Below are 27,946 nucleotides of genomic sequence, written 5' to 3' on the forward strand. Positions count from 1 at the left end.
ATCACTAGGGATGAAGCTGGGGTTAGCACCTCAACAGAGAGCTTCTAGCTTGCTTCTAGCGTGCTTCTCCGCATATTCTCCAGCAGCACGCGATGCCGTGGTTTAAGCATGACGTGTCGAGTACCGGCGCCACTCCGAATGTGTACTTCAATTGGTCATGGGAGCGCTCGCGGGAGGTTTGTCGGAGGGAGTTGAGGCTAGGCGCCGGAGTCTGCTCACGTGAACAGGTCTCGGCACCAAGCCTGGATCACGAAGGATGTCGGTTTTGGCCGTTCTGCTAACCGCAAATGGCCTTAGCGACGGGAGCGGTGCATCCAGACATGCTGGTCGAGGCACATGTCGCCGCAGGTAACCGACTAACCAGTGCTGTTCATTGCTCGTTTGGCAAATACCATGATATCGCCAATGCGTCTGGGGTGCTGATAGAGCATGGTTGGGGCACAGTCGATGCCCACCCAGGACATCGAGTCGTGCAGGCGAAGTGCCGGGCGCTTGTTGAAAGCGAAAGCGGAGATTGATACAGGCCATTGCCTGTATTTTGCCGCTCTCAGGACTAGTGGTGTGCTCAGATGGATGCCTTCACACGGAGTTGTGCATTGTGGGGTTATGAATGGCGCGGAGGCAGAGTGTTTGGGGTATAGTAAGCAAAGCGCCAATTGCCATCGGGCGCCCATTTCAATATGTATCAACTCAACATGTTGGAGGTGTGAAAATTGCCGCACTCAACACACACGCCTCAAACCTTGTGTCGTGGCTGGAATCGAAAGAGGGCCGCGCGAGACAGGCTTTCAGTGGAGTGATCATCAAGAATCGTGTTGACCCTAACACGAGGACGTCAAACCAATAACAGTCTGAAGGACTCACGATGCATACTTGTCTGAGCAGACACTCGTCCAAACTACCCACCCTTCACAACATACTCTTCGCCCAACGTAAACCCACCCAGTATGTTCTTCAACCCCTCATCATACTCTGGCTGCACATCCCTCCCCTCCTCATCCAGATTCCCCAGATAATTCGTAATGTCTCTCCCATCAAATTCTCTCACCTCAAACCCATTCCCCATGAAAGCCCACATATTCGCATTCCAATACTCAATCTCAAAGTCCTCATACCTCGGGCTCTCCATCATCTTCAGAAAATGAAGCCGCGAACCGGGCCAAATCGCTGCTTGCCCATCCGTCTTCCCTTGCTTGAACCACGAGCGGCAGGGCGAAGTCCACGCTGTGCGTTGTAGGAAGAGATCAGCGTGTTGACGGAACTGGACCGAAGGTGCGAGTTTAGGAGTGAGGGACTTGATATTCTCGACCTGGCATTTTGTGATGACAGAGAAGATGTAGCGGGTCCACTGCTCGATCAACGGCATGAAGGAACCGTGACCGAGAGGGCCATATGGGCCACAGAAGGAGAAGGTGTTGGGAAATGTGGGAATCCCGACGCTGAGGTATGATGTCACGCCTTTCTCGGGACTCCAGAGATCGCGGATATCATGGCCATGTGCTATGAACGGAAAGCGCGGGAGCCAGGAGGTATCGAAGCCGGTTGCACAGATTATTACGTCGACGGAGTGGTGAGTACCTTCGTGGTCTGTGAAACCATCAGTGGTTATGGAGCCGATGGGGTCGGTGAAGATGGTTGTGTTGGGTGCGACGAGCGCTTCAAGGTATCCTGGTGCTGGTGTTGGGCGACGACATCCTGGATTGAAGTTCTTGGGTATCATTTTTTCGACAAGACGGGGGTCATTGTTGAGTTTGTTGCGCATTTCCGTGTCTGCGTATTCGCGAGCTAGCCGGGCTTCTTCGCTCCCTTTGATGATGAATTTGAAGCGTTGGTTGAGCTCGTTCTCAATCTGCTTGCGGTATTCGAGGTATTTACTGGGGTTTTCTTCCAGGTATCGGTGTTGTTCTCTGCTGTCTGGGAGATGTTAGTGCTCTTCGTTGACGGTTTGGATGGAAAGGACGTACATCTGAAATTTGCTCCGTTCTTTCCTGCCCAGGACTGTGCGAAGCCTGCGGTAATCCATATTGGAGATCGCACCCAGTGGTAGAGGTGCTGAACCTTTTGCTGTATGGCCGCGACAATCTGCACGCCTGAGCTCCCAGCGCCAATAACCGCTACTCGCTTGTTGGAGAGGTCGTAGCCTTCTTCATAGTTGGCAGAGTGCATGAGCTTGCCTTTGAAGTCTTTCAAGCCTGGTATTTCCGGCCACTTCCAGTTGTTCAAGACGCCTCCAGCGTTGATGAAGAACTCGGCGCTATCTTCAAAGACGACGTCCTTTTCCAGATCACGAACCCGACACCGCCACAGGCCAGCTGCATCATCCCACTCGACATGCTCTAAGCGGTGCCGCAGCTTAATGTACTTGGCAATAAAGTTGTTTTCACGCTCGATCGATTTCAGGTACTCCCATATCTCGGGCGAATACGAATAATAATGCGACCAAAGCTTGATCTTCCACGAAAACTGGTAGTTGACAGACGGAACGTCGCAAGCACATCCAGGATACCGGTTCTCCAGCCACGTACCACCAACATCACGGTTCTTCTCATAGCACACGATTTCCAGGTTTTCCATCTCCTCTTCGGCTTTCTTGAAGAAGTTCAGGGAGGATGCGCCTGCGCCCATGAGGATGACTTTGACTTTTCTCTTGGTGCCCATGGGTTGCTCGTTGATTCGGTAGCCATGTTGGTCTGTTTCTGGAGGGAGTTGGTCGCGGACTTTTATGTTGTCGTCAGCAGCACTGCCAGGGGCTGCATACGGTGATGTTGGTGGATCTGACTGGATGCCCATGTCGAAATGTTGATGAATTTATGGATCGGAAAGAGTAAGCTTGTCAGCAACGCGTGCAAGAGTGTTTTGGTTTCAACAGCAAGAGCGCCATATCACATAAAGGTGCTATTGTCAGACCTCGGAAATAGCAGCGTGGAGGCGGAGATGGTGACAGCATCGCCAGCAGCACTGCGGGGTAAGATTGAGTACCAAGTACCTGACACGAGCTGTGCATCGCACTCAATGCTCGGGGACACTCTTCTGAGTACACAAACCCGTCTGCTGGTGCGTGTCTTTTCACGGTGCGGCGCTCTCTTGTGACCAGGCCATGCGAGCTATGCGAAAGGGTGCACCAGCCGCCGACCTAGAGGAGAAACAGTGGCAACGCGTGCACATGTTGCACTGTCATGAGTTGCACAGGTTGAAGAGTGCCCAGCATGAGAGGCTCGCCAGAGGTGCGGACATTTAAGATTTGGGGGCCGTTGAGGCAGCCGTGATGCGCGATGATGATACGGTAACGAGGTCAGGCACAGTTCCGCTCCGTAGCTCTTGGCTCTCCGTTAATACCTGCACTGCTGGTGACTGCAACGCCCGCAAACAAGCTCAAGCCGTCCTCGCACCACGCCTAGTCTCAGCATCGCCATTGCGGAGCTCCGTGTTTCTGTACTGTGATATTACGGACCCGTCGCAGCGTCACTCGGCGGCCCGTCCACGACGCTACAGGCAGCCAAAACACGCTTGACGATTCGCTCGACGGCTGCCATCTACGCACAGGCAAGGCCTACCCGTCCGCTCATTCCCAGACATCGCCAGAGACAGTCTCGCCCAGCGCATGCGAGCGCACTCGACAGCACGAGTCGCAGAGCCGCCGTCCGCCTGCCTGCCTGTCTGCCTCCCCCCTCGCGCTGGCTAGGTTGCTGGACTCGTACGCTCAGCCCAGCGGCCCCGGTCATGGTGCCCGCGCAACTCGGTCAGATAGTAGCCTCGTGAATGACGCTTCCCACCGCACCGACACCCATCGCGTCTTCCCGCCGTCATGTCTTACTACGGCAACGGCCAGAACTACTACAACCCCAGCATCCCTCACTCCAACGTGGGCGCCCCAGGCCAGTACCAAGACCCCTACAACCGCCGCACGCCAAGCCAAGACAATGGTGACGCCGCCAATGGAGCGCCCGCTGCTGGCTACGGACACGTCCAGCAGCTCGACAGGCGCAACAGCATCGCCGCCCGCCAGAACGACGAGCTCTTCATCGGCGCAAACAGCTCCCCGCAGCTCTCTCAGGGCCCCATGTCGCCGACCGCGGGCGGATACGGGGGCAGTTATGGCTACCAGCGGGGGCAGCAGCAGCAGCAGGCATACAACCCCCAGAACTACAACACGCAGCCCATCGCTCTGCCCAATCCCCAGCACTACGGCGGCGTGAGCAACCGCACCTTTGCGCCTGCCGTCTCTGTCTCGGCCTCGCACCAGCCCTACAACCCAGCTGCCTACGCCGACAGCAACATCGCGCCTGCCAATTCCGCGCCCTATGGCTTCTCGCCCACCTCGCCCACCGCCTCGTTTCATTCGCCGTCAATATACCAGAACTCGCAGTTTGGACGAGCGCCCTCTGTCCAGAGTCGCGTGTCAGCTTACACAACGCCAGCACCACCACCCCTGCCAGCTCCTCCCGGCAGCGCGCAATCTGTCGGCGACGATTGGGGCACATACCCAAATCGACGGCCCTCGAACGCGTCCTCGGGGTATTACTCTTCATCCGCCTCGCACGCCCCTCTCCCCTCCCCGCCGAGCTACGATACCGGCTATGGCTCACAGCGGGGTGACCGATATACCTCCATGTCCGGCAATGCCCTCCCATCCACGCCCGAGGTCCCCCTGCATGGCTCGCCCCAGCGGACAAACACAGTCTCCTCGCGGCCGCTGCCCCCACCACCCCACGAGTCTGACAGCGACGAATACTTCTCGCCGCAGAATGGGGGTTATCAAGACGAATTGTTCAACGACGTTATGAATATGACCGCTGGCGGCGCGCAGGTTCAGCAAGCAAACGGCCAGTACTATAGCGAGTCCTCGGGCAGGAACGGCACAAACGGCGTGCAGCCTGGACGCGAAACCTACGCCAGTGATGAGAGCGACGTGGAAGCAGCTGCTGGTCTGGCTGCACTTCAGATGGCCGAGGAGCAAGAAAGAGCAGACGAAGCTCGCAGGGCTAGCGGCGGCACCGGCCTGTTCAGCAACTACACATCGTTACATTCTCCCCAGATGCCCGCCGAGCCAATGCGACAGGAGAGCGCAAGCGACAGCGACTACGTGGGTATGGACGTGGGTACATATGGCGGCGGGTTTACGCCGTCTTTCAACTATGGCGGAGATCCAAGCCAGCTGGCAGCGGGAAGCCACACAGCATCGACCTCAGGCTCGCAACGACGATCCGACCCTCCCAACGACGACTACGACCCGATCCATCCCTTCCCATCCTTCTCGAGCAACGCGCGCGTCGACACATTCGGTACCGGTGGTCTGGAAGAGCCTAGCGCACGCCGGCGGAGCTACGACGAAGGCGACGAGGTCACACTCATGGATAGCGCATCAACCCTGTCTGGCTCTACACTCATGGGTCCATCGGCGGTGATGCCAGGCGAGCCACCGGACATGTTCTATCACCCGGGCATATCGAACCGGCCGCTGCCACCACCTCCTGTAAACACCGGTAGGACTCCAAGATTGAACCACCAAAGCAACAGCTCAACTGGATCTGGGTCCTACGAATACTGGCGTAACGCTCCGCCTACGCAGCGTTCTTATCCAGTAGATGCAAACGCTATGCACATGATATCTCCTACCGGAGCTCCCGTGCCCCGCTCGACTTCTCTTCTACAGCACAGCAACGCTCGGGATGCCATCCCCTTGCCACGATCAAAAACAGACGCAGAACAGGGGCACAGACCTCGGGCTGCAGGCAACCGGAATACCTTCTATGGCGGTGCCATGGACAGCGACGGCAACACCCTTACTCCTGGCAGTGCTGAAGCCGTGGCCATCGATCTACCTACCATCCCAGCCGGCAAGCGATTCAATCCTGCTAAGCTTTCCACTATCGACTTCAAGAAATGCACCGAGCCTTGGGCACTCAGCTCGATCATTTCATGGCTCAAGAGCATGACCGAAGGCGAGAACGACCTCAAGGAGGGCCCGATACAGGAAGGTCTCATCGCACTCTTCACTCACAAAGTTCCCACCATGAACATTGCGGATGCAGAGACGCTCAGTAGTCGGGTAGTGTCTGAGATGTACAAAGCAGGCACACTTGTGCACGAGGAAGAATGGCTGAGGTTCTCGAGCGCAAGCATGACTGGTGTGATATTCCAGCTCACTGGCGCGGGCTGCTATGCGCCTATGCTACACACGCATGCGAGCCCGGGTCGATGCTACTCCCACCATTGCCAACGGACGCTTAAGAAGATCGATCTACACGCTCCATCCGCCGCACCTCGTTCGGAAGACTGGGCCACGTTCTACAAGTTGAAGAAAGAAGACATTGAAGGGGCAAACAAGAAAGAAATTGAGCGTCAGAACATTCTGCACGAAATTGTACAGGGTGAGGACAAGTACATGAGTCGACTTGATGTGTTACGACACCTGTACCGCGACCGACTACAGTCCGCCCAGCCGCCAGTCATCTCTCCCAAGCGGGTGAACAGGTTCGTCCACGATGTATTCAGCAAGGTAGACGCTGTACGGAAAGCGAACGAGGACCATCTCCTGCCGCAAATAAAATACCGCCAACAAGAGCAAGGACCATGGATAGTAGGATTCAGCGACATCTTCCGAGAATGGATCCGAAAAGCAAAGCAAGCCTACATCGAATACGCGGCAGCATTCCCATATGCATCTTTCCTTGTTCGACAGGAAGCAGACCGAAACATACTGTTCCGTACCTTCTTGGATGAGGCCCAAAAACACAAACTTTCCGAGAAACTGGGATGGGATACTTATCTGAAGGGCCCCATCGACAGACTGCAGCGCTATGGTCTTCTCATAGACACGGTACTCAAATATTCGACTGTGGACAACGAGGAGAAGCGGAATCTCCAGATAGCCAAAGACGAGATCAAAGCCGTGACCTTGGAGTGCGATAGCCGTGTAGCGGAGATGGGCCGGAAAGTCAGTCTTACCGACCTGCAGGCTAAACTCATCCTACGCCCAGGAATGCAGCGAGTAGAGCTCAACCTCGATCACCTGGGACGAGAACTCATTTTCCGAGGTGATTTGCAAAGGATGGGAGGCAGTCGTTTTAATTGGCTCGAGACTCATGCATTGCTCTTTGATCACTACTTGGTGCTTGCAAAGACAGTCGCAAAACTCGAGGCAGACGGCGTCACCAAGTCTGAGAAGTACGATGTGTCAAGGTTACCGATTCCTATGGATCTACTAGTGCTCGAGAGCGAAGACGACGACCCCGTGGTGCGCTCTACCATGAAGGGTATATCCACCGTCACTACAGTCTCGGGACGAGTCGGTTCTGGCGTCGCCACAAGGATCAACAACAGCCCTGCACCCGGTGGTCTGCAACACACCAGCACCAACAACTCACTTGGGTCCACTAACACCAGCGGTTCCGGTAAGACCATGGTCAATGTCGCCTCAAATGACTCCGCAAAAGACGAGAAGATCTTGTATCCGTTCCGAGTAAAACATTTGGGCAAGGAGACCTACACGCTATATGCACCATCAGCATCAAATCGTGCTGAGTGGTGCGACAAGCTCATCATTGCGAAGACACGACACGCAGCTGCTCTCTTCGCTCAGAACGCTGAACCTTTCAAGTTGCGAGTCATGGCTGATGCAGCCTTTGCATACGACAGCGCGATGCCATCGCAACGAGCTATAACCATCAAGGGAACGCCGCTGGATCGCGCAGTCGACGAGGTGGAGAAGCTTTTCGTCAACGTTGGGCGGCCCGTACCCATCTGCCGCGCACGAGTGAACTGTGCTACAGCATTCAGCCAGCCCTATGGCAAGCACATGGTAGCCGTCGGTACAGACATTGGAGTTTACGTATCAGAGTTTGATAACCCCAGAGGGTGGTCCAAGGTAGGCGATGCTTTGATAATCTTTTGTGGTGATATATTAACAACCATAGGCAATTCAAATACCACGCGTGACACAGATAGCCGTCCTCGAACAATTCAGCTTGATGCTGCTCATCTCCGATAAAGCACTGATAGCATACCATCTCGATGCCGTATGCCCAGTAAGCGGCGTGGCTCCCTCAAACGATTCTACACGGCGAGCACCCCAGAAGCTATCGGGCGCACGCGACATTGGTTTCTTTGCCACTGGCGTAATGAAAGACAGGACTTTGGTATTCTACAAGAAGCGCGACGGTATTTCGTCAACCTTCAAGGTTCTTGAACCTGTCTACCAAAAGTCGACCGAGAAGAAGTCCAGAATATGGAAGTCCGGACGCACAGAGTTCTTCCGCGAATACGACGAGTTTTACATCCCGGCCGAGTGCTACACAATCAACCTGTTCCACTCGTCGCTCGCCATCTCCACAGCCAAGGGCTTTGAAGTGCTCACTCTCGACAAGAAGCAGCCGTGGTCTGTGCCGGATCTGAAGCAGTCACACGTTGCCACCATCGCCTCACGACTGCAAAACCAGAATCCTCTGGGTATGTTCCGCCTCTCTGATCAGGAGTTCCTTCTCTGCTACGAAGAGTGTGCCGTGTACATCAATAAGAACGGTGATATTTCGCGATCTGTCATCATGGAGTTTGTCGGTAAAGCAAAGTCCGCCGCCATGTACGGGCCCTATGTTCTCCTGTTTGACCCCGACTTTGTCGAGATCAGGAATGCACAAAATGGTCGTTTACGCCAGGTCATTGCTGGGCGCGACGTCAAGTGTCTTGACGACGGACTCAGCGGAGGCTCCAGTCACAACAGGACGGTCAAGTTGAGTTTGCAGCATCCGTACCACGAGAGGAGTCAAGTTGTTGTTGAGCTTGTCCTTAACGAAGGGCAAAAGGAGTAAGGAGAATATTAGATGCGGACATCTGGATGGTTTGCTGTGCAGTACCGTCATTTCTACGGCGACACAAGAGGCTGCATTCACAGTGAGTAGGTGGAGTTACGGAGTCGGAACCTTGGGAGACTGGCTATGGCCAACGCCCTGGCATGCTGCGATGAGCTTTGGGCAACTTGGCGCTCATTCTTGCATATCCATAGGCTATTGCTACTGTTCTTGTTCTTGTTTGCGCGAAGGATACCTGATTCATTTTTTGTTGGTGTTAAAGTTTTGTGGGTGGCTAGTCGTGCATAGCACATGACGTCCGTGTAGCGAAAATAACGGTCGAGCCTAGATAGTTGAATGTGTTGATTATCTTACAATAGCATAGAATGTCTCTGGGCATACAGCTGCGCCACGCTCCCCTCCCTCGCTCAACCTTCCTTTCCATCCGTCGACAACTAGGATGCATATTGCGGCGCAGCATATGAGACTTGTTTTGTTCCAAATGATACCTCCGGATACCTATTTTGACTCGTGTTTCTGCAAGCCACAGAAGAGGTCACAGACTCGGACGAATCGCTTTATTGTTGCAGGGTCGCTAGCGACTTTTACTGCATGTGTAGAGAAAAGGCGTGGGTTGAACGACTAGTTAATGGCGAAGTTACACCACTGGCGTGTATTTTAAAGAATTGCGCAGAGCCGGCAAAAATAGGTATTGTCGTGAGCTCTCAATCATACGTAGAGATTCTGACTGACTGTGTACAGCCTTTGCTGCCTCCGTCTCGCTCGAGTGCAGTAACCATGGTCTCGATATCGATACTCTGATCGCAACGGACAACATACTGCTAACGTATTTTGATGCGCAACCAGCGTCCACGTCCGTTTCTCCACTGTCTACGAGTCCGACAGAGGCGTCCACGTCCGCATTCGTTCCTACGACGTCCTCGATGCTTACGATAACACGACCTTCGTCTATACAGCCAGCTCCCACGCTGGTAGCTGCTGAAAGTGCGAGTACGAAAAGCGAAGGGCTCAGCGCGGCTGCGACAGGGGGACTCGCTTCGGGGATTACGGTTGTCGGTCTTGCAGTCATTGCACTGATAGCGTGGTTCGTCATCCGCAAGAGGCGGAAAGCAGCTCAGACTAGCGAAACACCTGTGGTATCATCAACGCAGCCAGTTGGCTCCAACGGGAAGACGGACTATTGTACCCACGGCAACCACGAACCTACCCACGAACTACAAGGGGATGATCCGTACACAATGTATAGCCATGCAAGCAATCGGATGTCCGAGCTTGATTCAATACGGCCTCCGTCGGAACTCGACCTGACCAGTCCAATGTCGAAGCTCAATTCGAATCAAACGGATCGCGATCGTTGGTCCGCGAACAGCCCTATGCCAACGAGCCCGTCGAGCCTGCCATAGGTGCAAGAGGACGAGGGGACCATGTCGGTTTCGCAACCCAGTCGGTTCAGCCATATCCGTACAGCAAGAGCTTCGAGAACCCATCGGCGGTTTAGCTCTGTATAGCACCATGTTCGATATTTCTGGGATACTGTTGTTGGGAAAGGATGAGCTGATAGGCTTCGTTTGACGGCGTTACGAAACAGATGTGTGAACGGTATCTCTGGGCATGGCAGTCAGAGATCCTAACGAATGGCATACGAGATGGTCGTTGCCTTCTTACACCAATACTTGCTCTTTATGCACCATGCCTTCTTTTCTTTTCCGCTTCGATCCCGTGTCATTGATCTTTTCTCTCTCTTCTTTTCCACCAACACGGAAAGATGGCTGTCGCGGTCAGCCCTCAATCACTTCGTCGCATCATCACTGTGACAGCGCCGGTACCACCGCTTCCAGCTTGTATCATTCGAGAGCAGCGCACCTCGACAATGAAGTCCAGTACATTCTACTCTAGCCCGCCAGAGATACCGTCTTGTCCGGCATCTTCCTCTGGGACAGCTTCGGGGGCGTACATCGTGGTGACAGTGGTGAGTGTCTTTGCTGTAGTAATGTTTGCGTCATTGATGGCGTGTCTAAGAAGGCGATGGAAGATGTGTAGGCGAAGGCGAAGGCTTGGGCATGAGGATTGAGTTCTGGGCGTGAACTACGAAAGGGGAAACTCGCTCCGTCATCATCAATAGCCGCACGAAGAAGATCCGGGGCCGAACCTACCGTTAGACGCCAAAGCCTGCGCCCTGTGGTAGGAACAGAGTGACATCTATATTGTCCCGAACGAGTTGGCAGTTTTCCCCCTTGCTCTTCCGAGCTTGGATCGATTGGCGCATGCGAGATGTTTGTCATACTGTTTGAAGTCACATGTCGGCCCATACGAGGGACCCTAGCATCTTTCCATTTGCTTCGCGCACTTGAACAGCTAAGTTGGTATTGGTAACGATACCAAGTGCTTGGGTACGGCCCAACATCAGCGTCAAACCTGGCGGGCGGCGCAATCGTCGGCCAGAGCGGTCCAGTAAATCCTTCGGATGTTGGCCAAGTAGATAACGAGCATCGAGTGACCTTGGAGATCGCCAATGCAGACAGAGGTCGTAATCTTGGTGTCTTCCAGAAGCATATGCTTAGCGCCGACGTTTGCAGACACGACCACGACGGCAGCCACTAAGTGAAAATCTTACCGTCAAAGCGCTAGAGAACCGTCTCGTTAGTGATTCCATCTCACAACCAAGGAGATGAAGTCTCCGGTTTTGATAGGGCTATCTCTTGCGGGTGTGGGTCGGACCGATGTGTGTCGGACGCGGACGAGCACCGAGTACGTTTGTCTTGGTGTGGAGCTGCCGAGCACGCGATATGTAATGTGAATCAATTAATGCTGTCGCGAGGGCATTAATCAAGACTGGGTCTTTGTGGGTGGTGGGTGGAGGCTAGCCGTGTCGGAGGCACCGTCAAGCGCGTCAACTCCTGCCACCCACCCCAAAGAGCTGCCGGCCCGTGCACGAGCCGCCTGACGACGATGCGGGGGGGCAAAACCGCCGCGGCTGACCTGGCCATCATCATGCCAACAATCGACGCAGCTCCGCCATGTCTGTACGGTACACTCGCAACGTGGCCTCAGGCAGCGCTATGCTGCACAAGGCTGGAGAAGCCTCCGCCTCCCCAAGGCATGGAAAAATTGACACACACACCCGAGGCTATTCGTCGCCGGGCGCTGGTCATGGCGCGCTTTTTGTCGGTTCCCACAAAGGTCAAATACGTCCTTATCAGACTACCAGCGAATTAAGGATAGGCAACAAACTTGGCTTGTTATGCCAAGCCATGCGCCAAGCCATGCAGAACAGGGTCAGTCCCACCAGCCCAACTGCATCAAGAAGGAGATACACGCAGAGTAGACAGACGCACCACCATGGCTCGCTGAACCGGGCGATTGGCGCTGCGGTCAAGAAGCTCTAGAAGAAACCTCTTCCCAATATTGGCTGATTCTGCTCTTGCGCGTTCCACACCATCCCTTCACTGCAAATGTCTCTGCTTGGCCGTCTTGGGTTACTTCGCCCGCCCGCGACAAGCCTCCCGGGTAGCTCGTTATCAGCACCGTTTCTTGGGACCACTATCTCTCGCCCTCCCCGCAGCCTCGGTCGTATAACAACCGGTCAACCCTGCTGCCCCAGGCGCGCTCAAGGCTTTCTCGTTGCCTCACTCGCCTGCATTTCAAGGACTTGTCGTTGATATAGTTCCTTTTCCCCTAATCCCCCCAGGGCTTGAATTGCTTCACCTTCTTGGGTCTGCGCTCGCGCCCCGCCATCTCTTTTCCTGTGCGCCATAAAGTGATAGTCAACCAGACTGTATACACCACATCGCCTTCAGCATGGCTGTCTGGAACCGCAAGTCGGGTTCCTCCGACGGCGCAAGCCCTCACAACTCCGATCCTGAGTATGGTGCCAAATCCGAGTACCAGGCGGCGAGCGGAGAGGTCCCCAATGTTGACTCCAATGGCGTTGCTATCCACACCGACCACTCGCATCTGCACCGTGGTCTCAAGTCGCGCCACATCACTATGATTGCCATCGGAGGAGCCATTGGAACTGGTCTCATCATTGGTACTGGCAAGGCTCTTGCACAATCTGGGTAAGTCGCGCAAACCTGGTGAATCTGGGTTTAGACTAACGACAACAGTCCTGCTTCAATCCTCATCGCTTACACTTCGGTCGGTCTCATTGTCTACGTCGTCATGACTGCTCTTGGCGAAATGGCTGCTTGGATCCCTCACGCCTCTGGTTTCGCTGGCTATGCTACTCGTTTCTGCGACCCTGCTCTCGGTTTTGCTCTCGGTTGGACTTATTGGTGCAAGTATGTCATCACAACGCCGAACCAGCTCACTGCCACCGCTTTGATTCTCTCCGAATGGAAATCCAGAGACGAAGTCAATCCGGGTGTCTGGATCGCAATCTTCTTGGTCGCCATCATTGGCATCAACTACTTCGGTATCAAGTTCTTCGGTGAGCTCGAGTTCTGGCTGAGTTCGATCAAGGTCATTACGATTGTAAGTGCTATATCCTGGATATTCAAACCTCAAACTAACTCGCGCAAAGGTCGGTGTCATCATCCTCTCATTCCTGCTCGCCGTCGGTGCTGGACCTGGTGACGCCACTGGCTTCAAGTACTACAACGACCCTGGTGCTTTCAAGCCGTACATCGAGACCGGCTCTGTCGGCAAATTCTACGGTTTCTGGAGCTCTTTGGTTAACGCTGTCTTTGCCTACCTTGGTACCGAACTCATCGGTGTTACCGTTGGCGAGGCCCAGAACCCACGCAAGACGATTCCTCGCGCCATCAAGCTTACCTTTTACCGGATCTTGTTCTTCTACTGTTTGTCCGTCTTCTTCCTAGGAATGATCGTACCTTACGATTCTGAGGAGCTCGCCTTTGCAAACAAGGCCACTACTGGTTCGTCCGCTTCGCCATTCGTCGTTGCTATCAAGATTGCGAAAATCCGACATCTTCCCGGCATCGTCAATGCTTGCATCTTGCTCTTCACTTTCAGCGCCTCCAACTCGGATCTCTACATCGCCTCCCGTACCATTTACGGTCTTGCTGTTGAGGGCCATGCCCCCAAGATCTTCCTCTGGACCGACAAGCGTGGTGTACCCGTGCCTGCTTTGGCCATCTCTGCGCTGTTCTGCTGCACTGCTTTTATGAATGCCGCGGATGATGCCAAGGTTGTCTTCGGCTACTTTGTCAACCTAACGACCATTTTTGGACTTATGTCTTGGATCTCGCTCCTGGTGTCTCACATTTGGTTCGTTCGCGCGCGCCGCGCTCAGGGCATTACCAATGACCAGATGGCCTACCATGCTCCATTCGGTCTGACTGGCTCCTACATTGCGCTGTTCTTCTGCATTCTCATTGCTTTGACCAAGAACTTCAGCGTCTTCACCAAGGGAAGCTACGGCAGTTTCGATTACAAGAACTTCATCACTGGATACCTCGTAAGTCAAGCAGCCAGTCTTATTCATCTTCAATACTAAGCATTACCTTAGGGCATTCCCGTTTATTTGATCTGCATCTTCGGTTACAAGTTCACCATGAAGTCCAAGATGGTTAAGCCTCACGAAGCCGACTTCTACACTGGCAAGGCCGAGATTGATCGTGAGGAGGAGATTTTCCTCGCTCATGCTGCCGAGAAGAAGGCTACCGAGGGCAAGGGCGGCAGTTGGTTCTACCGAACCTTCATCGCGTGGTTGATTTAGATGCGTCGCCAGCGGCTCCATTCGTTTATCCACTGGATACCATGGTTATACATGAATCACCAAAGGTGCTGGCGGTGACCTCACCTGATGTAACAAAAGAATATGATCTTATCACAATCTTCAATATTGGTCTTTCCAACATGTTTGCCACTATGTCTCTTTCCAATCGTCTTGTCGTTTATAGGGTGCAGTGCTGCTTTGGCTCGCGATTTACATGTTATTGTCCTTCAACAGGATAATGCGTGCTCGAATGCCCAATTTCTCCGAACAACATGTACAAACTAATGCCTTTACTCACGGATTGTGGTATCGCATCCCATAACCCCACCTTATCCACCTGGCGGATACGTTCGCCAAGCCAAGTCACGATACCCACTCCGCTGCCTGGATCGCGCCTGCCCACCCAACGCAGCTCTGCAACTCATCAACAACACGTCGCATTAACCTCATCACCAAGCTCACGCGCCAACGTATGCGGAAGATCCTTATCAGAGGGCCAAACTTTCAAGCAAACCACAGAGTCTTGGATCGTTGCCGTCCTTACCGTCTGGAAGATTCCTCGAGGGGCGGGGTCGACCGGATGTACGGCAAGCTCGAGCTTAGGTGCTGGCTACCCTTTGTGATGCTTGCACATGAACACCACGCCCTGCCGTCGCAGCGTCGTCGGCCGTTGACACGACGTCGTGTCCTGATACGCTAAATTCACAGTCAACTCGTCGTGGTACTGCTAACAAGCGTATACATAGCGTACGTAATTGCCTTCCACGTCAGTCGAGTCCTTCCTTGTCACCTGCGCAGCATCACGACATGCGCGCAACAACTTCTTTCGCGTCCGTTATCCCAAAATGGCAGTATACGACAAGGCAAATGGTGCGCCGACTGCCTGCTTCATGCCCTTTTGAGCGCTTTCTGAGGCCAACATTGCCTGCTGCACTGCATTCCAGCCTGCCGCCGGAGTTGACCGCGCAGCCTTACAACGCACGCTCATGATTCGAAGGGTACGACGCGATAAAGTAACGCCCTCTACGCGCGCTTCATGGGCCATCTTAAGAGGACGGTGGCTATGGTGTTACCGTGGCGTCGCGGTCTTCGAATCACTGGTCGAATATGAAGTCTAGCCAGTCAGTGTGGAGACGAACTGCAATGCTGTTGACGTGAGTAGCATCGCGAAGGGCACGCTTTCCATACGCACGCCATAGATCTCGACAACGGACTCGCGTTCCAGCGCCCGGTCTCGTCCATGGACAGGCGATACTTCCACGATTTCCATGTATTTCGTGCTCGCCTTTCGCCGATGATGCAATTCTTGCATGGCGAGGACGCCCGACATACCTCCTTTGTATAGTGTCTGCAGGAATGACTCAACGTACTGGGGTAGTTAGGGTGCAGCACTACGTCTCGCCGTGCTGTGCCACTGTCTATCGGGCTTGCCGTTCTTTTGTTCTTTACCATTCACCTAATGAAGAAGCGTCAGCTGGACTTCACGATGCTCGCTGGAGTACTGTAATGACTCCGTAGTAGTCAACGTCCTCTCGTAGGCTTAGATGCCAGCAATACGACGACTACAGTGAAGCGCACTTCTTCACGATGTGGGCATTGGGCATTATTCTTCTGGCTGGTAGGGTTAAGAGAAGGGACTGGATGAAGTACGAAGGGCACATCTCATCTGTTGCGCGCCCCTGCTGAAGTGGATCAATGCTAGTATCACGGTACTTTACGAGGCAAATGATTATTATCAAGTCGTTTGAAGCTTCACATTATGTCTAGAGACACATATATACTACTTACAGCGCCGTAACCTACTGTTGTATCAGTCCAAACAACACACTCAGTCTAAACATTCATCACATCCATAACGATCAACGACACTCAAAGCTATTACTCATTAATATCTGTCGCAATCACCAAACACACACGACACAAAATCGCTACTTTGCACACCCTGGTTCGGTATCGAAGACATTATTCCAACCTGTCATCACAAACTCGAACAACACCAGATCAACAGCTTCTAGCAAACATGAAGCCATCCAACTCCCCCATCGACAGCACATATCTTGCCAGTTTCAAGCACGATACAATTCCTGGTCACCACTGCGGAAGTAACGAGCATTGTATCGCACCCAATTCACCAAGTGTGAGACAGGCGTCGGGCCATCTCGACTATCGACTTGACGAGTCACAAATGGAGCTTCAGTATCACCCTAGCCCGGCGGGCAGCTACCACTCCTGTGCTTCCGCATCCTTGATGGTGGATGCTGGCTGTACTCAAGCATATGGGGGGTTTGTTGTTGTTCCAGACCACTCTGACGATATGTGGAAATGCGGCAAATGCGGTGCAGACAATCCGAGCTGGCACACCTTTTGCCCTCTGTGTGAGAATAGATAGAGCTTTTGGCGGTAGCCGTCAGCTGCTTCAGCTCGCTCCTGTCGTTCCTTTCTCACCTTGGATTTCCGATCTCATTTTTCTTTCATGTCAACGAAGATGGTTTTGTTTCTTGTTGATGACAGAGTTATGGCGTTGTGTACATGTTCTGATTTTTCATCGTCTTCTTGTTGTTACATGTATTGCCTAGTATTTTTTCTTCTTGTTGTTGTTTAAACCTTGTACTACCAGTCGATTTCTTTAGCTCTTGCTTGATCTTACTGTCGCTACCGTTGCCACTACGTTGTCTTTCCTACATTCGTTTCTGTATCCCGACCGTTAGATTTAAACTAAGGTGTTAGAAGTGGGCGGGTTTCACATTCATGTATCAATAACAACATTATCAGATTTGTTCGTCTCATAGCCCATACAAGCTTCTCTTGCACATGTGTTTAGCAACTGCGTGATTCAATACTCGGTACAACAAGAGATTCCAGCTGGGCCCAGGCAGCTACAGGAGAGCCTGCAATCTTTTCCTTGTGGGACGACACTCTACCTAGACAACTACTGGGTGTAAAGTTTTTCTGAAATACAGCGTGCACGGCAGTCTCGAGGAGCGGAGCACTTTCCGCCCTGCCTCGATCTCTTTCCTAAACCAGTAACCCGCCATCTGCACCACCCACCCACGTCACCCCCAACAATCAAAAAGTACCGTCATCACCTCCGCTTCTACCCCAGCTTTCCCCAGATCCACCTGCCTCCACGGCAAAATTCTCACTGTCACACAAGACTGGACGGAAAAAGTCTTGACGCACGTCGAAGGCTTCACTCGTGCATGGTAAGTGGCCGGACAGTAGGTCAGAAAGGTTAAGAGGGTGGGAAGGGTCTGGGCGTGCGTCAATGGCGGAATCTATTCTATGACCGAGCTTGTGCTCGTTACAGACGGGATGTGTACCCGCGGCGTGAAATCGATGCTTGTTGGATATCCGCGGCAGAGAGTAATGGTGGTGTGCCCCATGGGGGTGGAGACGATGGGATCATCAACATGCAGTGTCCGCGCTCGCGCGAGGGCGTTGATCAGCGGCTCGTGGCTCTTATGCCGTAGTTTGTGACGATCCCCAGACTTTTGTGTGTAGAGCTAGAGGTCCCTTACTTGTTGGATACCCTTATCGTTGCGATCCCTTCCTTCCCACACAGCCCACTTCACTTGTTGCTAACACTGGTACTTGCATACCATCGCCATCATCATGGACGAGAAGCCTACCATAGATCGGCTTTCCCAGGCCAGCGATTCCCCAGATAGCACGTCTATCCACAGGGAACGCAAAGCCTCGATCACATCTTTTGGCTATGGAAACTCCAAGGCCGAAGAGAAGGAACGCATCGATGCAATGGCCACGAGTCCTGGTGTGACAATGGCATCTTTCGCTCACCTTGACGAGAAGAAGATACTGCGAAAGATGGACTTGCGCCTCATACCAATGTTGGCACTGTTGTATCTGCTATCCTTTTTGGATCGAGGAAATATCGGTAATGCGAAGATTGAAGGATTGACTGAAGACCTCAACATGACTGGTGCGGAATACAACTGGTATGCTCCCTGTGATATGTTTTCCGTGACCCCATTGTCGTCGTCTGGAACCATGATAGGCTAACGATGGATACACAGGTGTTTAACAGCATTCTTCTTTACTTATGCCTTCTTCGAAGTACCATCGAACCTCTTGCTCAAGAAACTTCGGCCATCGATCTGGCTTCCGACCATAATGGTAGCATGGGGTATCGTCATGACGCTCATGGGGATAGTTCAAAATTACGAGGGATTGCTCATTGCAAGAATCTTCTTGGGCGTGACGGAAGCTGGGTATGTTCTCATGTTCCAGTCCCATCCACGAATCCTGTCCTGCGAGCAATTAAATCGGCAACTAACAGTTTACACGAACAGTCTGTTCCCTGGAGTAGCATATTACATCACAATGTGGTACGCCCGCCACGAAGCGCAGTTCCGTCAAGCCCTCTTCTTCTCCGCCGCCTCCGTCGCGGGCGCCTTCTCTGGTCTGCTGGCATTCGGCATTGCAAAGATGGATGGCGTAGGAAATCTTGCTGGGTGGCGCTGGATCTGTAAGTGCCCTTGTAGGGATTGCATCTGATACATGTACTGACCTTGTACACTTACATCTAGTCATTCTAGAAGGAATTCTCACAGTCCTCGTGGCAATAGTTGCATTCTTCACCCTATACGACTTTCCGGAGACCGCCTCCTTCCTCACAGAAGAAGAGCGCGCCTTTGTCGTTTACCGCTTGAAATACCAGAACTTCAAGGAAGAGGCCGATGGTGGTGTTAGGGTGGCGCAGGACGACAGTTTTCAGTGGAAATTTGTCAAAGCGGCCTTTAGAGACTGGCAAATATGGGTAAATATTCTGGTATACTGGGGTATGTCTGTTCTTGCATTCTTTCTTCTATGCGTCAAGCTAATAGAGTCAGGGATCGTATGTCCGCAATATGGTATATCGCTGTTCCTACCCTCGATCATTCGCGCACTCGGATACAGCTCCTCGACAGCTCAACTCTTGACCGTACCCATCTACATCACCGCGTCCGTCCTTGCTGTTACTGTCGCATGGTACAGCGACAAAGCTGGCAAGCGGTATCCATTCATTTTGGTATGCCTGTGCATCATGGCTGTCGGTTTCATCATGTGTATCGCTGGTGGCAGCGTACCAGGGGTAATATATGCAGGTGTTTTCATTGCTACTTGTGCTCTTTATCCGGCATTTCCAGGAAATATAACATGGCTCTCCAACAATCTGGCTGGGAGCACCAAGAGAGCTACAGGACAAGCTATCCAGATCGCCGTAGGTAACATGGCGGGCGGTGAGTTATCCTCAGTCTATATCATCCCCAACTATGTCTCTGACTTCCCCAGCCATGGCTTCCAACTTCTACCGCACAGAAGACGCGCCCAGGTATCTTCTCGGCCATGCTCTTGAACTCGGATTCATCGTGGCGGGTATTCTAGCATTGCTGTTCTTGGTGTTCAACTACAAGCGCATCAATGCGAAGAGGGAACGACAGGTAGCCGAAGGTGCGCATAACGGATATACTCCAGAGGAGCTGGGCGCGCTTGGGGATCGGGCGATTACGTTCAGGTATTTTCTCTAGGCTGGGTGTTGTTAGTCTCGTACTCCAAACGAATAGCATGCGCGCCATACAAGGCAAACCGAACACCCTACCCAGGCCACTGCGGGGGGTCGTTCGATTTTCCCCTTGTATGGCGTGCATGTGTAACGACGTACCGGTTTGCTGGTTGTCGCAGATATCCAATACAACTCAAGCGTTATCTGCCTGTCGCAAGCCGTTCTTGGCTGTCTGGCCATCACCCGATTATGCTCAGTAGTCTTGTATGCCCGTTTCGCCCGTCAGCACTTTCTCCTTGCCCTCGCCGTCCGAGTCGAAGTCGCTCTCCATGCTTTCGAAATATGCGTCTTGCAAATCTCTCTCCTGCTCCGGATCGTCGTACTTGGGGTTCTTGTCGACCAACTTCTCATATTCAAAATCGTCGTCTCCGCCTCGCAGGAAGCGCTGTGTCATCTCGTCCACCCACCACGCCCTCCCTTCTTCCTTTGTCATCGGCACATCGTCCTTGTCCTCCTCTATTATCTCGCCCTGGGGTCCTCGGTTATATGTGAAGAGACTATTTGGGTCTGGCTGTGAAAGCGCGTCTTTCTTTGCTTCGGCGCGCCATAGGTCCGTGGCCATTTGGCCGGAGAAGCCTTTCTTGCGCCCTTCGGCTTCGCGCTCGGATGCGGTCTGGAAGCGACGTATGAGACGGTCGTAGAGAAGCGGGTCCGCGAGTTCGAGCGACGAGTCGGAGAAGTATTCGGGGTGTACTTCGAGGTAGCGCTTGCGCCGGTTCTTCGCTTGGAGTCGTTGCGCGCGTTCGTCTTGCTGTTGCCGCAGTTGGTCGCGGAGTAGCGATTCGTCTATGTCATCGTCCATTGCTACATCTCCATCAACAGGTGCTGATCCCTCGCCGTTGGTGCTGTCGTGAACGTCCGCGGGGTTCTTGGCTTCTTCCGACGCGTTCGCTGGTCGCAGGGCGAGAGAGGCCATAGTGGGTGATCCCGTCATGTATGGCATGCTACTAAGATTAAGACTTCACAGATCCTCCCACTGCAGTTGAGGTGTGAAGGGTGATTGTTCGCGGCGCGCATCATCCAACTCGCAATGCTTGGTAATGACGCCACACGCCGTGCTGGGCGCCACACTCTCGTGCGAAACGCGCCCAGTCGAAACGACTCCACCTTAATGATCGCCCGTTTCACCCGTGCATCAAACAACTCAGCCAGGAACAGCTGGCCTTCTGGCTTTTTAATTTCAACGTCCCTTCTTTTCCTTTTCCTGCCTTGGGTCCTTCTTTTGCTTTGCGTTGATCCATCTCGTCGTTCGCAGGCCGAATACATCGCCGTTACGGATACACGGTCCGTATAGAGTGGGAGAAGAGCTTGATTCGCTTGGAGCATTTCCGCGATATCTGGTCTTTTCGACCTTGGATATATTCCGTCGTTTTTAATCGCCAATACTACTGCACCAACTCGATCAAAAGATATCGCACTTGACTTATAGAAAGAGATAGAGCACGGGTTTTACAAAATGTCACCAAAAAGGACGCAGAAGAAGCCAAAGGCAGCAAAAGAGGCGGAACCACAGGCACAAAATGCTCCAGCATCAACTATCCTCTTGAACGTTGGTAGAGCGGCAGCACTCCTCCTTGTCGCAGGTTTCGCATCACCAGTTTCGCAGCTCAATTTATCGCCAGTCTATGGATCCATTCCGGCATCCTTACACCACCAACGGACGATGACCATCACCGCTGTCGGAGCTCTCCTCACACGACGGGCATTGAAGAGCTACGTACCTGCCAATGTCGCGCAGTACATCGCTGTAGTTGCGTACTGGACCCCGGTCATTCAATTTCTATTATTCCCATACAGCGGGAAGATTGGTATCGAATATGGGCCTCTGCTTATCGAATCCCTGACATACTTTCCCCTGCTGTTCCTCTCAGTGTTCGCTGCGGCCGATCTTCTGGAATGTATCGACATCACTGGTATCAAGCCCTCGCCTATCAAGGAGGTCCTTGTACCTACGGCATCCTACTTTACCGTATCGACCGTGGCCAAGATCAGCAGTGCTCTCATCCCAAGCTTCATCGGAACCTCCGTTTATTTCACACGCGTGGGTATGCAGATGCTACTTGCGTCAGCGTCTGCCTTCTTCAGCCCGTCGCGCGTCATCCTCCTTGCCTTCCCAGCAATTCTACATACGCTCTGGACAAATCCACACCACCCTTCCGCTCATGGTCTGCAATTAGCGAACTCTACATTGCAAGCTACACAAAACTACACGCTTCTCGCCCGCCAGGAATCCGTCACGGGATATGTATCCGTCCTTCAGAACCACGCCGACAATGCTTTCCGTGTCCTTCGATGCGACCACTCTCTCCTCGGCGGCGAGTGGCAAGTCACACCGCAATCCTATGCCAAAGGGCAACGGCAACGCGAAACCATATTCGCAGTCTTCGTCCTTCTCGAAGCCGTCCGTCTCATCGAACCGCCCGTGGACACTCTACCTACAATTGACGAAAGCAACAAGTCCGCTCTGGTCATCGGCCTCGGAATCGGCACAGCGCCCAACGCCATGATCAAGCACGGCATCAACACCACCATTGTCGAACTCGACCCTGTAGTCCACCACTATGCCACAAAGTACTTCGATCTCAGCCCCGATCACACGGCCGTCATCGACGACGCAACTGCCTACGTAGCCCAGAAATCCGTATCAGCGCCAGGCAGCTTCGACTACATCATCCACGACGTCTTCACCGGCGGCGCAGAACCTGTTTATCTCTTCACTACTGAGTTCATGCAGGGTCTCTACGACTTGTTGACACCAGAAGGTGTTGTAGCGATCAACTACGCTGGTGATCTTACGCTGGGCTCGACCAAACTAGTGCTAAACACTATTCACGCCATCTTCCCTGCCTGCCGCCTATTCCGCGATTCTCCTGCACCAGAGCAACACAAGGAGGGTGAAGCTGATTTCATCAACATGGTTATTTTCTGCGTCAAGAATGATCATGGGCTAGGTAAAGCCGCTGTCAAGTTTCGCAATGCGGTTCAAAAGGACTTCCTGGGTAGCATCGCACGCACGAATTTCCTACAGCCGCAGAAGGATTTGGAGGTCAATTACGATTTTGTTAGCAAGGAGGATGGGGGTAAGGTTATGGGCAACGCGGATGTGGGTGAGTTGGAGAAGTTCCATGAGGACGGTGCGGTTAGTCACTGGAGGATCATGAGGACGGTGTTGCCGGAGGGCGTGTGGGAGATGTGGTGAGTGGGAGGTGCGTAGTTGTAGTGAGTAGAGATGCATGATGATTGGATAGAAGATGGAGAAGATTGTGATATACAATGTGGGATAAATGCTAGCGACGATAGCTATTATATAATCATTGGTAATTCTGAAGACATGTCCAAAGTGACTTACCGCACCTTGCATCTTCCTAGAGATCGCTACACGTGAGTATCAGGTATGTAATTACAATACACTCACATAGCGGGAAGCCTTTCCCTCCCTACATCCAATCACACCTACTGCTGCTACTACTACTACTACTACTACTACTACTACTACTACTACTACTACTACTACTACTACTACTACTACTACTACTACTACTACTCCTCCCCACCGCTAGTCACGCCCCACGCATCTCGTGCACCTCCACACATCACGCGTTCCAACCCGACCTATCACCCTCATGCTAAGCATTCGCCTTGAGACACCTTATGTGAGATAAGGCGCACTGGGCGCAAATCTTGGTGCCCTGATGGTCTCATGAAGCCGGGCGTCAAGACGGACACGTGCTGTGCGATGTGAGGGAGAAAAAGTTCATCACACCGCATTCTGCAAGGTGATGGGGCAGGGATGCGCTGTGCACTGCATGACCTCAGGCAGATCTGCATCGGTGAACGAGAAGGTTGATCAGAGTTATTGACGCAGGGTTGCGGGTGAGTGTGTGGAGTTGGATGGGGATGTCGGGTAGGATAGAATACGTGGGTTATGTGTTGGTTTTTTGCTAAAGTGATCCTCGGCCTCGTGTGCTGCCATTCATGTGTTCATGTGACCTTGTTGAGCATACAGGTGTCTTTGCTCCTCTTGCACTTTGTACTAACAATTGTATTCGAAGTACTTACCGTGCAAAATAGTCATTGAAGTTCGTTGAAAAAGAAAGTCGTCTGCGTGGGGGGGTGCAAAAGCAAATACGCAGCCAAGTCATCGTCGCATACGCTCACAACCATCCCTTCAGCCTCAAAACGCACGGGACAAAGAACTAGACCACTCCGCTTCCTGCTCGCTCGCTTCCCTCTTCACAGTCGTGTGACACGTCTACTTGCAAGCTGAGCTGCACGCGACACACCACCACTGCAGCAACGCGTTTACCCCGCCCATTCGCGCACCAAGTCGGAAGGCCGAATAGTTGAGACGTAGTCAGCTTCGGACATTTCGCCGATTCTCTGGCCCGACCAACATGCCGATGGTGACACGACGCGTTGTATATATTACCCCGGCCCAAAGGCTTGATTGAAGCTCGGCGGAAGTTTGACATTGCTGATGTGAGCGACAACGGCCTTGGTCTTGTGCCCTGCATTCGAGAAGCATGTGTGGAAACGGTCGGCTAGTGTGCTGCGCCAATGCTTCGTATCGTCCAAACTCAATCGCCCACTGTGGGCGTATTATCCTCCCCACGTGTTTTCGTCAAGATGGTCGTTTCGCTGGGTCGGGGTTTGCGTCTTGTCGATTCTACTCCATGCTCTGATCTTTCCCCACGTTTTGGCGACATGCAGTATCCGTATCCGCACACACAAACTTCAGGCATGCGCAACATAAGCGGGTGGTGTACCCGCTCCTTGCCACCCTAACCTCCGATTCACGATCGCAATACTGTCTCATTCCGTGCACGACTCACTTTTCTTCCCCGCCAAGGCCATCGACCAGCTTTGCAGAGAACCAAGTATCTCGGCGCCACGTCGGACAAATGGGCCATTAGCAAACCAGCTGTCATGATCCCCATCGCAGCGATGCAAGGTCGGGATCCATTGCCCCATAACAGCGAAACGTGAATAGGGCCGGTACGGCCGCTATGCGTTATGACGAAAGCTACAAATGTGTCAAAAGATAGGGTTTGGTGATAGAGAGCGGAAGATCAGCATAGGCTATCATTAGCTGCAAGTTGCGCAATCATAATTGCTCCGAAAGTCGGTGGAGGCAGTGGAGCGCCGGTACGTGCTTTTAGGGCAACTGCCGTTTTGCGCCTCTGCAGGGCTGCCAATGATGTTGGTCGTGCGCACAACGTGTGTTTGATAGGGAAAGATGCTCGGGAGAAACGGGAACGGAAGGTTGGACGAGAGTTGAAGATGATGCGATTTGTCGATCTTCTGAAATGAGCATTCGATGAACACTGGAAAGAACTGACATGCTAGTGAGACAAAAGTACAATGCAGGACTGAGACTGTACACGAGAAAAGATCCGCCTTTTGACCCGCTATGCTCAATATCCAAGCGCCGTAATGCAGTGATCGTGAAACAATTATCATGAAAAATGCAGTTATTATTATCGTTCGCCCATGTCAAACCGATGAGTGAAGGCCTTTCCAACCTTGTTCTCCGGCTTGGGTGGAATGTGGTGGTGTAGATATTTTTTGGGGGCGGCGGTCCTGGCGCTTGATGCCTTGGAAGCGTCGAACATGATCTTCGGCTCATCGTATGTTTCCGGACAGCAGCAGGCAATGTTGTTGATGCAGCTAGTCTTGAGCACTTCCTTGATCGTAATGCGTTTAGCGGGATTCGGGTGAAGCATCTTCAACATGAGTCGTTTGATAGATGGGGGCTCGATGAGGCTGAAAAGCTTGCCGCACTTTGGGTGGCCGTCAACACCATCAAAGATATCGCCGTCTGGGTGACGCTCCAGCCATGAGTCCCAGCCCTTTTTGAATCTTGCATAGTACTCGAATTCCGGCTTTGCAGCCTGCCATGGGCAGCCCCCAAAGGTCATGGTGAGGTAGACGATGGCTGTTGACCATATATCCAGTGGGCGTGGGTCGTAGCTGTGGTCTTTCGCGAGTACTTCCGGAGCGATATAGGGTAGACTGCCGCAGATACCAGGCGCAGATAGCCGAATCTCGCCCATGTTCTTTCCACATTCACCACCAGACGCGCGAAGCCCAGGATGCTCGCCGCTGAAAACCTCTGCCACGCCAAAATCCGAGATCTTAAGATGGCCCTCTTTGCTGAGAAGCAAATTCTCCAGCTTAATGTCCCGGTGAGCTATGCCATGGCTGTGCAAATAGTCAACGCCCCGCAGTAACTGCTTGAAAAAGCACAACCGATCGTCCCGACTGTAGAACCCCTCGGCGCCCCCAGCGAAAAGCTTCCGTTCTACTAGCGAGTATATCTCTCCATATGTACAAAACTCCATTACGTGATTCCAGCGGCCGCGATTTGTGCATAACCGCACTGTTTCGACAATATTCGGATGGTGCAGACTCTTTGCAATGCTGTATTCGGACTTGATCTTCAACACGTAGTCCTCTTCGGTTTCGTCCTTGTCGCGTTCCCTGAACTCCTTTACGGCTACCAAGTCTTCTTCTCTTGTTATGCCGCCTCTCCGTGCCATGATCCGGACTTCAGACGTAGCGCCTTTGCCTAGAATCTTCCCCCTCTTTCCAGGCATCAAACTCGAACTCTTGAACTCCTTGTCCAGCTCGCACCAGTCTATTATGAAGTCGTCTGGCAGGTTTAGACTAAGCCGCCGTGCCTTCATGCCCACACCTTGGACAGCCGGCTTGGAGAAAGTAGCTAGCATACCAGCGGTGGGCTTCTCTGCGTTCTCATCGATGCGTGGGACTTGCTCCGTACTTGCTGACCGTCGCCGTAAGAAACCCGCCTTCTTGGGAGTAGGATACGCATTTCCGCTGCCTGCCCAGGTGACACCAGGTCGAGGTCTGCTCATACTCGTCAGTCCAGTAGAGGAAGCAGCTTTGTCGCCAAGTCCCGGTCGTTTGTCCGTCGATGGTCTGCTCATAGGTGAGCCAGACAAGGGCGGAGAACTCGCACGGGAAGATTTATCCGAGCGTCGCGTCAGTGAGAAAGAACTCAGTCTCCTGCTTTGCTTGGGGATATCGACGGCCGGTGTTGCTACTTCAGCTGGTCCATCCACTCCAGTCTTGACAATATATGTGTTGGTTTGCGCCTTAGTTTTGGGGGATCTATTGGGCGTCGAGATGTTGGAAGTGTCGGACTGGTTAGTACCATCCCTACTTGACTGCCCTCTATGCAGTTTGCCGCGGATGAGGGACCCTATCTTTCCCAGGCCGCGCTTCTCTGGTGGTGACTGTCGCTCGACCTGTTGAGGCGCGTGGATGTTCGGTTGGGCTTGGGTATTTTGGGGCGCTTCTTGAGAAGGTGACTTGTTCTCCATGTCGCTCGTGGTAGGGCGTGGGGTAGCGAACACGTCGTCTACAGACTCATCATCGTCACGGAAGGGGTGTGAGAAGGGTGAGCCCTCGCTGGTATGGCTGGTGGGCGTGAGAGGCTCTGCGGGCTCGCTTGCGGTACCGGTGCTCTCGTCCTCCTCTTCAATGGCAAAGCGGTGGTCGAGCGGGCGTGAATCGCGGTAGCGAAGTCGGTCGGAGAGTGTTCGCTCATCGAAGGAGATTGACAGCTGCCGCGGCTGTTCGGCGACCATGGGCATGGTGACAGGTGGTGGCTGCTGTGCTCCGATTGGCCGGCCAAGGACCGAGCGTTGTCGAGGGTGAATGTCGCGGACACGGGGATGCGACGGGCCGCTGGTGTTTTGTCGCTACGCACGCTGGAGGGGGCTCGGACGGTTGTACGAGCCTTCGAGCGTACTGCACGAATGCAGGTGTAGGGTGGGCAGCAGAAGTGGGGTGTGGTAGAAATGTTGCAATTGTGACAGAGCCATATACACAAAGGGTTATGGGTGACTAGTGAAGAAGAAGAAGAGGAGGAAT

General features: G+C 53.1%; 7 protein-coding genes across 7 annotated transcripts; 4 read left to right on the plus strand and 3 right to left on the minus strand.

The window, feature by feature from the left end:
- Nucleotides 1-898: 898 nt before the first annotated feature.
- ACET3X_003382 (uncharacterized protein) lies at nucleotides 899-2,790 on the minus strand (the record flags this gene model as incomplete). The annotated part of the gene is made up of 2 exons (XM_069448651.1): nucleotides 899-1,914; nucleotides 1,965-2,790. 2 exons carry the CDS (start codon nucleotides 2,788-2,790, stop codon nucleotides 899-901), a joined length of 1,842 nt encoding a protein of 613 aa, XP_069309929.1.
- Nucleotides 2,791-3,805: 1,015 nt separating this feature from the next.
- ACET3X_003383 (uncharacterized protein) lies at nucleotides 3,806-8,807 on the plus strand (the record flags this gene model as incomplete). The annotated part of the gene is made up of 2 exons (XM_069448652.1): nucleotides 3,806-7,867; nucleotides 7,917-8,807. The coding sequence occupies 2 exons, from the start codon at nucleotides 3,806-3,808 to the stop codon at nucleotides 8,805-8,807; spliced, it is 4,953 nt and encodes a 1,650-aa protein (XP_069309930.1).
- A 3,798-nt stretch (nucleotides 8,808-12,605) lies between these two features.
- Nucleotides 12,606-14,487, plus strand: ACET3X_003384 (uncharacterized protein; the record flags this gene model as incomplete). Its single annotated transcript, XM_069448653.1, has 4 exons — nucleotides 12,606-12,865; nucleotides 12,914-13,280; nucleotides 13,330-14,226; nucleotides 14,278-14,487. 4 exons carry the CDS (start codon nucleotides 12,606-12,608, stop codon nucleotides 14,485-14,487), a joined length of 1,734 nt encoding a protein of 577 aa, XP_069309931.1.
- Nucleotides 14,488-18,099: 3,612 nt separating this feature from the next.
- Nucleotides 18,100-20,015, plus strand: ACET3X_003385 (uncharacterized protein; the record flags this gene model as incomplete). The annotated part of the gene is made up of 6 exons (XM_069448654.1): nucleotides 18,100-18,443; nucleotides 18,522-18,716; nucleotides 18,798-18,973; nucleotides 19,035-19,286; nucleotides 19,338-19,727; nucleotides 19,780-20,015. The coding sequence occupies 6 exons, from the start codon at nucleotides 18,100-18,102 to the stop codon at nucleotides 20,013-20,015; spliced, it is 1,593 nt and encodes a 530-aa protein (XP_069309932.1).
- A 228-nt stretch (nucleotides 20,016-20,243) lies between these two features.
- Nucleotides 20,244-20,993, minus strand: ACET3X_003386 (uncharacterized protein; the record flags this gene model as incomplete). The annotated part of the gene is made up of 1 exon (XM_069448655.1): nucleotides 20,244-20,993. The coding sequence occupies one exon, from the start codon at nucleotides 20,991-20,993 to the stop codon at nucleotides 20,244-20,246; it is 750 nt and encodes a 249-aa protein (XP_069309933.1).
- Nucleotides 20,994-21,713: 720 nt separating this feature from the next.
- ACET3X_003387 (uncharacterized protein) lies at nucleotides 21,714-23,249 on the plus strand (the record flags this gene model as incomplete). Its single annotated transcript, XM_069448656.1, has 1 exon — nucleotides 21,714-23,249. One exon carries the CDS (start codon nucleotides 21,714-21,716, stop codon nucleotides 23,247-23,249), a length of 1,536 nt encoding a protein of 511 aa, XP_069309934.1.
- A 2,278-nt stretch (nucleotides 23,250-25,527) lies between these two features.
- ACET3X_003388 (uncharacterized protein) lies at nucleotides 25,528-27,666 on the minus strand (the record flags this gene model as incomplete). The annotated part of the gene is made up of 1 exon (XM_069448657.1): nucleotides 25,528-27,666. The coding sequence occupies one exon, from the start codon at nucleotides 27,664-27,666 to the stop codon at nucleotides 25,528-25,530; it is 2,139 nt and encodes a 712-aa protein (XP_069309935.1).
- Nucleotides 27,667-27,946: the final 280 nt, after the last annotated feature.

The sequence above is a fragment of the Alternaria dauci genome, chromosome 2 (assembly GCF_042100115.1).
Source record: "Alternaria dauci strain A2016 chromosome 2, whole genome shotgun sequence".
Classification (NCBI taxonomy): domain Eukaryota; kingdom Fungi; phylum Ascomycota; class Dothideomycetes; order Pleosporales; family Pleosporaceae; genus Alternaria; species Alternaria dauci.